The sequence below is a fragment of the Trachymyrmex septentrionalis genome, unplaced genomic scaffold, assembly GCF_001594115.1.
Source record: "Trachymyrmex septentrionalis isolate Tsep2-gDNA-1 unplaced genomic scaffold, Tsep1.0 scaffold275, whole genome shotgun sequence".
Lineage (NCBI taxonomy): Eukaryota > Metazoa > Arthropoda > Insecta > Hymenoptera > Formicidae > Trachymyrmex > Trachymyrmex septentrionalis.
The window spans coordinates 107,325-122,273 of record NW_017305436.1 but is presented as its reverse complement, the minus strand read 5'-3'; the positions used below and the strand labels follow the sequence as shown (position 1 = coordinate 122,273).

The 14,949-nt window shown below is 34.4% G+C and overlaps 1 protein-coding gene across 6 annotated transcripts in view; it reads right to left on the bottom strand.

Annotated features, from left to right (window-relative positions):
• Positions 1 to 6,315, bottom strand: part of LOC108749214 (tudor and KH domain-containing protein-like) — a 12,937-nt gene extending 6,622 nt beyond the window's left edge. For 3 of the 6 annotated variants that reach the window (XR_001939348.1, XR_001939349.1, XM_018487777.1), the window contains exons 1-6: positions 5,324 to 5,714; positions 4,349 to 4,766; positions 3,948 to 4,277; positions 3,214 to 3,371; positions 767 to 987; positions 515 to 695 (exon numbers count right to left, since the gene is read on the bottom strand). Coding sequence is in view for 4 of the 6 variants with exons in the window: in XM_018487777.1 (XP_018343279.1) it covers positions 515 to 695; positions 767 to 987; positions 3,214 to 3,371; positions 3,948 to 4,277; positions 4,349 to 4,766; positions 5,324 to 5,437 (1,422 nt within the window). In the remaining 2 variants the exon portion in view is untranslated. Of the gene's footprint in view, positions 1 to 514; positions 696 to 766; positions 988 to 3,213; positions 3,372 to 3,947; positions 4,278 to 4,348; positions 4,767 to 5,323; positions 5,715 to 6,260 lie in introns of those variants that run through there. The other 3 variants (XM_018487779.1, XM_018487778.1, XM_018487780.1) reach the window with 3 other exon arrangements.
• Positions 6,316 to 14,949: the final 8,634 nt, after the last annotated feature.

Sequence of the window (14,949 nt, the reverse complement as noted above, 5' to 3'; positions counted from 1 at the left end):
TTAATAATTGGGGTGACCGAATGGCATACTGTAAGGCCAGTAGAGGGAGCCACATGAACGAAATCGTTTTTCATTCTTGACGCGGATACTTTTAGCTTCACAACAAAAAAAAAATTAATAAAAAATATCAATGTATGCTCATTTGATCGCATTTTTAAAAACGTACCAATAGATGGCCCACCCTGTATCATACGACGACTCTTTTTCGCCATTTATTTTGTTTATTTTGTTTATACATAAAGAGTCTTTACACCGCTGTTATTCAATAAATAATATATTTATCTTAATTATAATTGTTATAATTAAGATAATAAATTAATCTCAAAGCCATCATAATATAAGATTATTATATAGTCTGAATAAAATCGCATATTTATGACGTGATATTTTGCAAAAATCCTCCTTCATAAAACCAAAAAATGTTTATATTATTATATATACAGCAAAGACATCGAGAACGTATAGAGTTCAAGATTTATGAAATGTAAAAATCTCCTTATCCCTTTCATCTCACCTTATCATTATCTTTGTCATATAGATTGATAGAAGGAATCAATGAATTTTCACGGCGAGATCCTCCATAACCAACTGAACGTTCTTTGTAGCCTTTAACTTGAGCAATGAGCGGTTTCCATTTCGCTAAATGAGTAAGTTCAGCGAACTTGTCGTTAGCTTTGGAACTCCATTCGCTTTCTCTGAAAATAATATGTTGTTAAAGAATAATTAACAACAGTAACATCTATTGATCAATGAGATGTTAATTTACCGTGGCTTTACGTTTGCCAACGAACACTCCACAGCCTGCAGGCGTAAGCTTAACATATCTGTACGAAGTTCTAATATATCATCTATGGGAACAATTTCCAAATCTCCATAATCTACAAAGAAGACTTTATATTCAGAAGATTCCATAACGGATATTACTTCTGCACGATACCACTTGTTGTCATATTTAAATCTTGCTGCTACCATTTGACCTACTATTATCTATCAACACACAAACAGTTATAGATACAATAAAATTAGTATTATTATGATTGATATATGAATAGTACAAATAGAGAGAAGAGTCAAAACTAAATAATTAGATTAAAAATGTATAAATAATATTTATGAAATTCTTAGAATTAATATAATAATAATATAATATATACATTAAGTAGGGCTTTAAGAATCGGGGCCCTGGAAATATAATTTGCTCTTTGTGATTAATATAAACCTAAATGTTTCAGCTTATATTTGAACTATCCTCAGCAGAAATTTCTTAATAATAAGAAGAATATTCTTTGATAATTAATCAGTTAGGCTAATGTAGATCTCCATCAATCCACATGTGTGTCGTTATCTACCTCATTATCTTATGATTTGTATCATGAACGTTGTATTTCTTGCAATAGATGTCGAAGATGTTAGATATAAATCGCCAATCAAACAGGTGATTTAAAAATGAAAACGGATACTAAAAACTTAAACCATGCGTACATAGAAATACTCAACAAAATATAAATAACATGTAGGTGTTTTTTAATTTGATCGAAATGATCTTTCTTCGTTATCAGCTCGCGATATCATTTTAATGTCTGATTGCATGTACATACGTTTAATGGACATGACACATATCGAATTTTAATTATTATGATTTTAATAATGTGATCATCGAACTAAATATCTTATCCTACTTAAATTTATATAAACAATTTATTAAACTTATATAAACATTCACGATATCGTTGCACCCTGATAGCAAAGCCTGCGGAGACAGATTTTGAACAGAGCCTGTTACCAATTTTTTGCAGAAAGGCACCAAATTGTATACAGAATTTGTATTATCTGACATTGTCAGCAAATTGCTGCCAGAAATATAACAAAGCCTCTAGACATGCTATGCCAGCAGAATGGTAGAAGAAACCGAGCAAAGTCTGCTCGGTTTCTGCCACCAATTTGCTGACATTGACTGTCAACAGGCTTTGTCGACAAATTCATAGCCAAATGCGGACACAGATGGCTATAGTTTTGTAGTCAAAATCTAATGAAGTTTGCTGCCAATTTGATCCCAAATTGCTAACATTTTGCTATCAGGATGCAATTGATACTACTATGAGGTAAATGGCGGACAATATATGATATTTAATCTCAATTATTCTTCTGATTGATTGCTATACAATAAAAATTTTAGCTTAAGATTTTTCCAACACCACTAAACCATGTAATTGAATTGGACATTTATGAATACTGAGAATATATACCTCGTAGTGATATCTGCAAAAAAATATAACGCACATAATACAAATCATAAGATAATTCTGTGCTAAACAACAACAATACATATGCAGATTGATGAAGATCCACATTATCTTGATTATAAAAAAAATGTATTAAGAAATTTCAGCATAGCTTAAATGTGAACTGAAACGGTCAGATTTATATAATTGTATTACGACACGCTAATCACAAAGCGCAAATTATATTTCGTATTCAATAATTTTCGTATTATTATTGTTGTTATTATTGTAGTTGTTAATGTTATTATATTATTATTATTTATTATTGTTATATTATTATCATTATCATTATCATTATCATTATTATTATCATTATTATTATAAAAGAGTCAAATTCGATCAAAGTAAATCTTATTGTTAATGCCTAATGTTTCTACTTGATTTTTTAATATGCATTTTTCAGTTCTTACAATTCTCGATTCGCATGAATTTTTTCAAAATTTTTTGAAAACTTTTTTATACTTAACTTTTTGTGAGATATGAGAAAATCGCAAGTATTTCCAATAAATGAAAATACATGCATATATGGCATACATGTATACAATTAAATTATTACTATATACATAGATATCATAAAAGTATAGAAATATAGATATCATGTACAAAATTAGTTACTAAAATTCGCTTTGAATGAATTCGCTTTAGCTATTTTTGCATCTTTTTATATTATTCATATATCGGTTGATTCACTTATGATTGTATATCATTTATAAAAACATAAAGTCTGTTTTTTTTATTCATGCACTCTCTATACGTTTGTTTCAATTCAACTTACTGCACTGTGTGCACCAATTCAGAGATTGCAGGAATAAAAAACGGTTCTATAATATTATATGTATAATTACAATTCTCTATCTCTCTTGTTTACATTTATCTTGTTTTAAATATCTCGTTATAGCAATAAAATTAAATGAGTTACGTTTCTACTTACTTTTTTCAAGGTATGGAGTTGACAATTTTCCTTTTCGTTGTAATATTTTGTCATATCGTGTACTAAGTGTTGTAAATGAATATTTGCAGAACCAACCACTTGAATCCAAAACAGACTTGGCGTTTCCATTGCAGATACATATACTTCCATTAAACCATCTATTAAAATCAAAATTTAATTGTAATACAATATATAAAAATCAAATATTAATGAATTTTTATGAAATATAAATTTATAAAATTTACAAAATCAATGTTTCATAATATAATTTGTTTTTCAAATATCTTGTTCTAATGCCTTTAAAACATTATTAGAAGTTCTAATACCATCGTTACATGGAGAATCAGATATACTTTTTATGGTCATTGTAGATTCATAATTCCATTCATTACGAAATTCAATTGCCTCTTTAATTTTATTTTTTATCTAATTAGTAGCTATTATAGTTCAATTTGTTTATCAGTGCCAATTATTGTTACATTTCTTTGATTTATAAAAAAACATAATTATTGCATTTGTTATTATAGACAACAGAATACAGAGATTAATTAAAAAACAAATGTATCCAATTTTCAAAGCCATCAAACCAGATCTTGATACTTGATAATCAATTTGTCCATCTGAATTTCATTTACAATATTTATTAATTATAATCATATATAATACAGTTAATAATAAAATATAAATATCTTATCAATTCAGACAAATTATGAAAAATGTTAAAAAATATTTACTTTCAAATTTATTAGCAACATTTTCAAGTATGATTTTTGAACCAGAGAATCTTTCCATTTCTTGCACTGTGCATCTATTTTTTCCTATAATTCTTCCACAAGCTTCATGTGGCACTAATAATTTATAAGTTTCAATATCAGAATGATCCTCTGTTGTATTTTTAATATCAATGTTAATATGGGATAATTCAGATATTCTTGCAGTTGTAACTTGCGTTCTTAGTTGAACTTCAGCTTTAATTTCATCTTGTACTTTATCTTCTATTTGAATAATGGCTGCCGCTATTTGATCAGCAGTTCCCTTTAATATTATCCTTCTTTTGAGTCCAGCTATAAAAAATTAGTAATTATAGTAATAACATGGTAATATTGCAAATTTTATATAAATATTGAGAACATACTTTCAGTTTTATGAGGATCACTCTCAAGTATAATTTTTGTACCATGAGTTTTTCGAATCTCTTGCACAAATCCAAAATCATTCCAATTTTTTTTAAAAATTCTTCTAGAAACTTCAAAAGGGACAAACAATTCAAAGGTTTCAATGACAGGTAGATTGTTTATTATAGATTGTATCATATTCTCTGCTGAATAAATGTTTTCTGCGTTATCAGACCAAATGTAACAGACACGATCTGAACAATATAAGTCTGCCTTTTCCATCTTAATGCATGTGTTGGTTAACTCTTCTATATTTCTTATTACAGCACCACCTTTACCAATAACAGCAGATACATACTTCTCAGACATTTTAAATTCCACACAAATTTTTTTGCATTTAGATATCCGACCATATTTCTTTCTATCATCATTATCATCCTACAATATAATAAGCTTATATATACGCTTATATTAATTTATTAATTTATTTAAACTTATATTAACAAATAAATTTCATTGAACTTCACAGACAGATTAAGCTTATTTTACAATATGCTGTGTTTCCAATTTCTTGCTTTCCCCCGTTTTAACAATTGTATTTCTTGTTGTTTCTGTTTCTTTTAAAATTCATTAATTTTAAAGCTTATTCTACAATATGCTTTTTGTTTTCTGTTTCTTTTTGTTGTTTTTTATATCTTGTCTTTTTGCTCCTTATCCAGTTTTTTGTTTTATATCACCCAAAATAAAAGTTAACGAACTTCGAAAGAAACAAGAAATACGTAGCAAGAAATACAATTATCGATAAAACAATTGCAATGAGGAAAATAGCAAAAGGTAAAAAGCAAGAAACAAGAAACAAAAAGCACATTGTCGAATAGGCTTAAAAAATAGTAAAAAAACAAGAAACAGGAAACAAAAAATACATTATAAAATAGACTTTAGTAATAAAGAAAACACAGAATAAAGAAATTTTATGTCAAGAAAGCAAGCTTTACTTTTTCAACCATAGTGTACAGCAAAATTGCCACTGATAATCCAAAAGTTGTTAAGGATATGCCGAGTAAAATCGGTAACACCGATTGCCTGTTCACAGTTGATAATAATTTCATTTTTCTATAAATTTAAATTAAGACAATATATTGTATAATTTTGCAACTACAAAAAAAAAACCATTGAAAACATTTTTTAATTATCAATCCTTACTATACAAGATCGGGACATTACTGTTACTAGCGACCGAACGATTCTAAACTATTGATCCTATAAATAGAGATCGGCCAAAGCTCGGTCACAGCATAAGGCTCTGCGCACAATAGAAGGAATAAGAAATTAGGAATAAAGAATAAATGATTCTAATCTATCAGAAATCAAATACATCACGGAATACAAGGTTTCTGATAGGTTGAAATCGTTTATTCTTTATTCTTAATTCCTTATTCCTTCTATTGTACGCAGGGCCTAAGGGTGCCTTTTCATGCTAACGCTTAACGCTCATTTTTAGCGTCAAAATAGGTCAAGGTGCCTTGATCAGGTGCGTGAGCTAAGGCCTATTATATGGTCTGTTTTCTGTTCCTGTACTAAACTGCACTAGCATTCTCTTTCTCACTTTCAACAAATATCAAATTGTGGAGACACATTCACATTTCCACACACACACCACGCGCGCGCGCGCGCGCGCGCACACACACACACCATCCATTCTCACACTCTTTCAATTGTACTTCATGCCTTATACTCATATACATACTCCGCGACCAGATGTCGCGCTCTCACGAACACGATACTGAATTTCTAATCTAGATATTCTCTTCGCTTAGTTCTTTAACTGATCAGACATACGACACACTTCGAATTATATTGTCGCAATAAGATATTGTATATGCTAATAAATAAACATTATTGCTTATGAATCTGGTGCCATCCATTACCTACATTTATTATACGTAGCATCTCGCTACAAAACATATACCTATTTCACTTCAAATTCTAAAAATGCACACTAGTTCAGCCACAGAAAACAGACCTCTTTTTAGCTGAACTTTTACACCAGTTCATCTTTCTTTCTTTTCTCTCCAGGAGGAAAGAAGAGGAAGAAAGATAAACTGATGCAAAAGTTCAGCCAAAAAGAACAAGGCCTATATTCTGTAACTGACACGTCTACCAACAGTTGTCGGTAGACGTGTAAAGACAGTTAAGGCCGCAGAGACTTTTGCATGACGCATAACGCATAATGCATAAGCGAATCAACTAGAATCTTTCCTCCCATTCCCTAGAAAAGAAGGATTTCAATTAGTTGATTCCCTTATGCACTATGCATTATGCGTTATGCAAGAGTCTGTGGCCATTAGGATATATTCACATAAACTTTATTATTAAAAATTATCCAATTACATTTTACGTGCGTATTTATGAGAGAAATGCGATTGGATAATTTTATTTATGCATACGTTTATACAGCTATGCAAGTTTGTATGGATATATCCCGAATCTACAATAGATTTTTAAGCCTTAAAAGGATCCTAAAACCTCATGTTTTACCGATTAAATCATATAATTTTTATATAACAAATACTTTTTTCTCTTTTACCAATTCAAAAATCCTTTTCTAGGATTAAAGTATATGCATTAAATACGTGTCTGGGAATGGAGTCTATGCCTAAGACAATTAAAAATTTCAAAATTGATATATTTTTTACCATTTCTTAATGAAACATGGTATCTGAGCTGTCAAGTCAACATGTACGTGACAACATTTGCTTAAAATGAATGCTTTGCAACCTGTACGTACGAAATAGTGGTTCGCAGACATGTAATTTACACGAACAAATAACATCGAATTTTTTAAATTAGATGCTTTATCGCGACGAATTTGTTATATGAAAATTGACACGAATGTGCGACTGCAAGTATCATAGGTGCGTGAGATATTGATGTGGTAGTATATAAAAACACATCGATGCGCGGCGCGACCTCTGGTGATTTTGTTGGAGCTCGAGCTTTGCTTTAGGATCTCCTTAAGCCATAAGGAATGGACGAATCACAATCAATTATTCTCCTTGCATTCGACTGTAGTTAGTCAATTTCTTATAGCTTAAGGCTTAAAATACCTATTATAGATCCGGACTTAGGCCTCGTCTACAATAAAGTCAGCTGATGCTTGTTGGATGTCGTTAGAGTAAAGATGTCGTAAAAGATGGGACTTGACCAATCCAAACGATGCCCAGCAGCCAACATCAACAGCCGACACGAAAAATGAAGGTTATGCGTATGCGTTTAATACGACAACGTTTCCCGACTGATTGTAGACCAGGCCTTACAGAATCGCGCCCCAGGGCTCCTATTCTTGAAAAAACACTATAGTATACGTTACATATACTATAGCATTTCTCTAGTTTTTTGTATGCAATACTTTTCAAGAATAAGGCCCCTGTTGCGGAATTCTCTAAACATTTTATCAACAATTGTAGCTATCGTTAACTAGCGACAGCTAATGGCAGAATTATCCTGGAAGAAAGTGCGGTACTCATTGGCTATCGTTAATTAACGGTTGCGACAATTATCGATAAAACGTTTAGAGAATCTTGCAACTGGGGCGTGATCTCGTAACTGTCTTTACACGCTTACCGACAGTTGTCAGTGTCGTTGCGCAGCTTTTTCACCATATAAAATATCTGCGCAGTTACGGAGAAGACAGGGAATCGCGCCCCTAGACCTCTAAGATTAATGCTGGACGCTACCAACAACAATTGATCGATTTGAACCGTTCGCTGCTTGAAAAAAGACCAGAATACCAAAAGAGACAACACAAAGTCATTTTTCTTCATGACAATGCTCCATCACATACGGCAAAACCGGTTCGCGAAACGTTGAAAGCACTCAGCTGGGAAGTTCCCCATGCAGCTTACTCACTAGACTTGGCTCCTTCCGATTACCACTTGTTTGCATCGATGGGTCACGTACTTGCTGAGCAGCGCTTTGGTTCGTACGAAGATGTGAAAAAATGGCTCGATGAATGGTTCGCGGCAAAGGGGGAAGATTTTTACTGGCGTGGTATCCACAAATTGCCCGAAAGATGGGAAAAATGTGTAACTAGCAACGGAGCATACTTTGAATAAAGCTCTTTTTATCACTCTTCCGAATTTAACGTGTTTCTTTTGGAAAAAAAATCCGCATTTCATACTTGTACACCTGGTATAAGGGATGGATTTGCCGGTTCAGCGCGCCAGTGCAAATCATCACGGACCAGAGACGACAGTTCGAGTCTCGCCTTTTCCGTCGGTTGAGCAAGCTGTCTGGAATACGTCTGAGGACAACGGCTTATCACCCACAGGCGAATGAAATAGCGGAGCGACTCCATGGCCAACTTAAGGCGGCGATAAAATGCCGTCAGAATAGCCAATGAACCAAGTGCTGCCTACCGTCCTGCTGGGCATACGAGCAGCCTGGACGGAGGATCTTAGGGCTACTGCAGCGGATTTGGTGTACGGACAGTCGCTGCGACTCCCGGGGCAATTTTTGGATCGGCGACCGACGGAGAAGACGGACGACGCCGCAGATTTTGCGGTGAAATTGCAGAACCATTTTAGCGAGATACGTCCCCCAGGCGAGGGAAGCAGGAGAGTGATGATCTTTTATTTTTAAAGACCTGGCAACAACTGATGTTTGTGCGCCGGGATGGACCGAAAGGATTATTGCAACAGCCTTACGAGGAGCCGTATGCGATTATAAAGAAGATGGATAAAGTTTTTGTCGTACGCATGCACGGCAAAGACAACGCAATTTCAATAGACCGAATTAAACCAGCATATATAATTTCAGATGCTGACGAGGAAAAGGATGCGATGGTATTACAGCCGATTGAGGATAACAACAAGACGAGGAACGACGACGCGAGGCAAAGGATAAACAGGCGGAACCGGGAGCGACGACGCGGTCCGGCCGGAGAGTTCCGACTGACTTTGGATGAGAGACTGACTCCAGAAAATTATATTTATTTATTTATTATTATTTTATTATTTATTATTATAGTTTTCATTCGACTCACGCGTTCGCACATCTTTTAAAACCAGTATAATTTAATAGCATTTTATTTTATTTTTATTTTATTTTATTTATTGTATTTATTATATTCATCTACGTAGCGCTCGCATAGAATTCAGCACATTATTTATTTATTTCTTTTTAAATCTATATCATGACGTAGTACATCACTAGCAGGGAGGTGCTGTGACAATTGCATCGGCACAGATATGTAGATCCGCGAAAGCAGTCGTCGTGATATAAACACAGACATACAGATACATACACTCGAGATACACGTAGCTAGTAGACAGTTACATACAAATACGCTGGCTGCAAAAATAAAAACAGTAGACATTTAAACCCGTAAATTTCTTTCTCTAGTTTTTCCTCATCTTGCTTTTTATATTGATGACATACGAAGGTAAAAACTAGGCGAATGGTAATTCGGAAAAACGTGAGAACGTGAAAATTGTATTTTATTAATCTGTATTGTAACTCTACATGGAAATAATTATTATCAAATGTTATAGTATAATTTAAAGTTTAAAAGTTAACGATGGCGAGCGATAAACATACACGAATAATAACATTTATAGGACAGAGAAACTTCGAGAAAGACGTGAACGAGAGGAGAAGCGATGGTGAGATCGGGTAAATAAAAGAGTTGACCAGCTGATGTATACAGTCACATTCTGCGTACATTGTAATTTTCCGGTACGGTATACTTTATTCCGAGTACGCTATACTTTCTTTGAGGTATAAACCCTTAGACAGTATCGATCACATAATATTCTTTATTGAAGTGAATAGAATCAGTTGAGTACCAATTTACGTAGATTTGATGTTCTCGCGTTTTATTTATTTTATTATTTTTGTTATTTTATCTTTTCTCATTGCTAATAAATCTTGTCGATCAAACCGATTTCGAATCTATTTTTTTCTTATGTTGATAATTTATCTACATATTGACGGAGAGTATAATTCCACCATGCTGAACACCAAAAATATATTAAAATTTCAATTTGACTTAGTCATTTTATTAGAAAAATCTAATTTGAAAAATCACATAGTATTAAAAATAATTTCATTATCATATTGATAATGAAATTTATAGTTATTAAATTTTAAAGAATTAAATGATAATAATAAAAGAAGAAAAACATATTGTTACGTCCTATGGACATTACGATTCTTTTCTTTCGAAAGATTTGGCTCCACGTCGCGACTACGGGCAGCGCCTATGAAATTCGAGTGGAGCGCACTGACAACGGATTAATGAATCTAAAAAGAGGAACCGAACGGGCTTCGCGAAACTCGTAAAACGTCAATCAACCAGGAAGGAATAACAACTTTAATGCGAAAAAGTGACAAGATTGCATAAATGTATCGAAGTCACGATAATAAAATCTAAGCCTTGTCGTCAGAATGACAATTTTATTTTAGGAAAACAGGCGCCACATCGCGTTTAAAAAATCGTAAAACGCATGGATAACTTTCCACGATAACGTTATCTAAAATCGGACTTGCGACTGACGGTTGCCCTGCACGTAAAACTAGTTGTGGACGATAACCGACTGTTTACTTAACCACATTTTCCGCGAGAATAATAAATTCGTCATCCGTCTGGAGCAATCTTCGCTTTTAGAGAAAAACATAAATCATCTCTTCTAGAAATCCCCTTAACGATGCACTTTAGATCAACAACGACAGGACGCTACAAACATAAATCTCGCGAGACATTGCAACTATTTCATCCTAGATAAAGGGCACTACGCTCATTTTTTCGGGGGTATAAATAGAGGCCCCGCAGAAACACAGTGAGGCAGTCCGAGTGCTCAGAATAGTCGGCATAGTCGATCCGCGTCGATTGTAAGAGAGGCAATCCGAGTATTTAGAATAGTCAGAACAATCGATCTGAATCAACTACAAGAGAGTCAGTTCACGTCGCGCCAGTTCGCGATACATTTTCCGTGTCATCCAGCCACTAATCAACTTCTTAGGGTTCTTTGCGTGGACAACGATTCTGCTAGACAAGTAACCTTAGTCCGGGATCCCGTGGATCAAAAAGTGAGTCGTCGTTATTCCTTCCGATGTATACCAGCCCTCCCCGAAAAAGACATACACCCGTCTACACGCACGCACGCACGCACGCACGCACGCACGCACGCACGCACGCACGCACGCACGCACGCACGCACGCACGCACGTGTGCGTTAGATATTTTATAATAGAGAATCAAAGGATTGTATTTTATTCCTAAGAAAAATACATCACTAAATATTGCTTTTATTATACTTAAATTAAACGCTCGTTTGTTGATTTGAAAAAAACCTCTTCTTGTATTTATTATAAGCTCTCCCGCGGTTGCACTTTGCCCTCTCCTCGGTCACTTCCATTAAATTCCATGACCGAAAGCCAGGGCATATGGATGTACTAGCACATCTGGCGTTAAAGTGCGCCCACCCGGCACACTAAGCCAGTTTGGACCCTTTAATTTAAAAGTACGTCCGACGCGTGTATCCGTTTAGCGGAGCGAGGAGGTTTCCACTTCTTCCTCCATTCGACCCCCGGATCGTTAAGAGCCTCAGAACGAAACGAAGTGCCTCCCGATTTGCGTCGGTCCTTCCCTCCCTTGCGATCCGGAGCCTGGACCAAATCGGTCTAATAATTCGGTTCCTGTTGCGTTCACCCGTCTCAGCTTTATGCATGCGGAGCTTGAACGTAACATTACAAACTGTAAAACTTTTATATCAAGCAAATATTAACGTCAGGTAATAGTTGTATGTACGTGCCGGAAAAAGTGAGATTTTTAATTTATTTCTGACTTTCTCGTGAAATTTTGTGTCTTTCGGAATTTCTCTTTATGCGTACTTTAATTCTGTAAAAAAAATTTGTAATCCGTAAAGCCAATTCGGAGATTTCTCTTAAAATAAAAAAACGTAATCATGGTAAGACAAGATGACTTTAGGATCCCCTTAATGCTCTTGAGTAGCTCACCACAGCCATATTGAATCGTAACATCAGAAGCGAGAAATGACATGTTAATTTTTATTATGTACTATTTATAAATAAAGACAATTTGGATAAAACAAAATGATGAGATTGCTTTAAAACATTTAAAAATGGACGAAAACTATGCTTATCCCCCCTGACAGTAAATAATCGGAAAAAATGATGAAGTCACTTTAAGTACTTTTATTCAATGCGCATACGTAGCTTATTTTCATTTACATGTGCCACTTTTACTTACTTGTACAAAGTTATAGTTACAAGTTACCTCTTTGGTAACTTTACTGGTAATTGCGTCTTTTTTTTTATAACTGTAACGGTCACGTAGTTGCATTTTTTTTATAACGACAATGAATTTTACAATTACTTACTTTGTTATTTTGCACACGATTATTTTGGACCCGGTTCGATTGTCACATAACACTTGAGACTAAAAAGCCCCTAAGCATTCGTCCATCCACTGTGATTAGTGGTCAATTTTAAAAAAATAACGAAAAGTTACTTTCTCAAATAACAATAACTGTAACAAATTATTTTTAAAAATCGATAACTAACGGATAACAGTTGTTACTTTTTCCTGGTAACAAATAACTGTAACTTGTTACTTTTAAAAAGTAGCTTTCCATTCCTTGACTTTGATTATAAAAAATTGTCTTACAAGGAGATACTCATATTTCACGGATTTTTGTCAGCTTTTATATAGTTATTCTGGGACGCCAAAGAATAACCCTTGTAAAGCAGTAAATTACACCTCTACGTATTTTTCGAGAAAATCGTGATTTTAGGTCACGACGATCACTTTCAAATCTCTTTATTCTTCGTTTAAACGTAAATGAAATATTTGAAACCATTTAAAATTATAAAAATATATTTCCGGCGGACACGAATGTATAAGTATATAACCCGAGTATAGAGTCTATAACACTATACCATCTACGCCAACTCCTACTGCTTTATGGCAACCGTTCGCGAGGTGTTTTAAACTTTGATTGAAATAAAAAAAATACCAATTTTCTAAAAAAAACTATCAATTTTCTGATATACTGAGTGTCTGATACCACGTACACTCCTTTTATCTCGGAAACAGAGAATTTTAGAAAAAAAAAACGTTTTGGGGCAAAAGTTGTATGGTTTCAAGATGTACATAAGATGGTGTCATTGGTTTGACCTTGAATAGTCGTTTGAAAGTTATATAAAGGTTGATTTTTCCAATTTCAAATAATATTCAAAGTCAAACTAATGACATCATCTTATATATACCTCTGTACAACTTTTATCTGAAGTGTTTTTCTAAAATGCTTTAAAAATTTTCGAAAATTCTTTATTTTCAAATAAATGTAATAAAACGAATAACATAAACATTTCGACCCTTCAATTCGGATCCTTATCAATATAAAATAAAAATCGAAATTACATAAGTAACGTAAATTTCAAGTTGATGATTCCCGACAATTTAGTTCGTTCTTCTTTATCCAAATGCCAAATTAGCTATGTAATGAATAGCCCAATGATTATCAAAAATATTAACTTATACAACAATATAAAATACAAATAATATAAAATACAAATAATATAAAAACTTACTATTACGCTCAAATCCTTAAAATTAGATTAATGAGATAACAAGGAAAATGAAGAGGGTGTGGAAGGACGGCTAGACTCAATCTCACAGGTATACACGGAGAGGCGAACACCTGTGAGTCGCACACACTTTTTCGGTCCCGGAATGTACGAGTAGGTCAACGTCCCGAAAGGACGCCTGTTCCGAGGAACGTTTGTGAATGTCGGTCCTACTTTTTTAGTCAAGGAACTTAATCCTTTTGACCTGGGATTGCACCTCGTGCGATCTTAGGAATTAAAGAGATGAATGAAGGGGTAACAATAAAAAAAAGTGGAAAGCCAGCGATTTTTAATTTACAATTAGCTTACATTTATTTGAATTGTGCTTACAGACATTATATACAAAATAAATAAAAATATCATAATTATCTAATAGATGCATTCGCAAGGTGTGTGTGTGTGTGTGCGTGCGCGCGCGCGCGCGCGCGCGTGTGTGTGTGCGCGTGTCTGTGCGTAAGAGAAACAGGAGAAAAGGAGGATAAGGCTTACTGAGGGCGATTGGAGGCGAGGAAGGTGGTGCAGGAGCACATTGGGATGGAGTATTGGACTGTATAAGGAGTAGGGTTCCGGGAATATAGACTGTCACCAGTCTATCTGCCTCGTTGGTAGGAGAGGAGTAAAGACGGAAAAGCCGATCCCAGTCAATCGGCGCGGGATCCGGTTGGAAAGGAGGAGACGGAAGCGGGTTTAGCGGAGGAGGGGGAGGGAATCCTCCTTGAGGGGAGGAAGGGAATAATTCAGGATTTCCCTGATAGTGGGATCAAGAACGGGAGGGAAGCTTAACTCTGATCGGTCGTTGACCGATGAGTACGAAATTTCCGCATAGTCGTCGCTCGGTGAGGTGAAATGATCGACCCTGCCTATTGCACCGGACGTAAGGGGTTCGCCCCTGAGACATTTTAGCATTACGGACGCGTATTATAACCGAAGGGTTAAAAATAATTATATGTTGAGTATATATATATATATA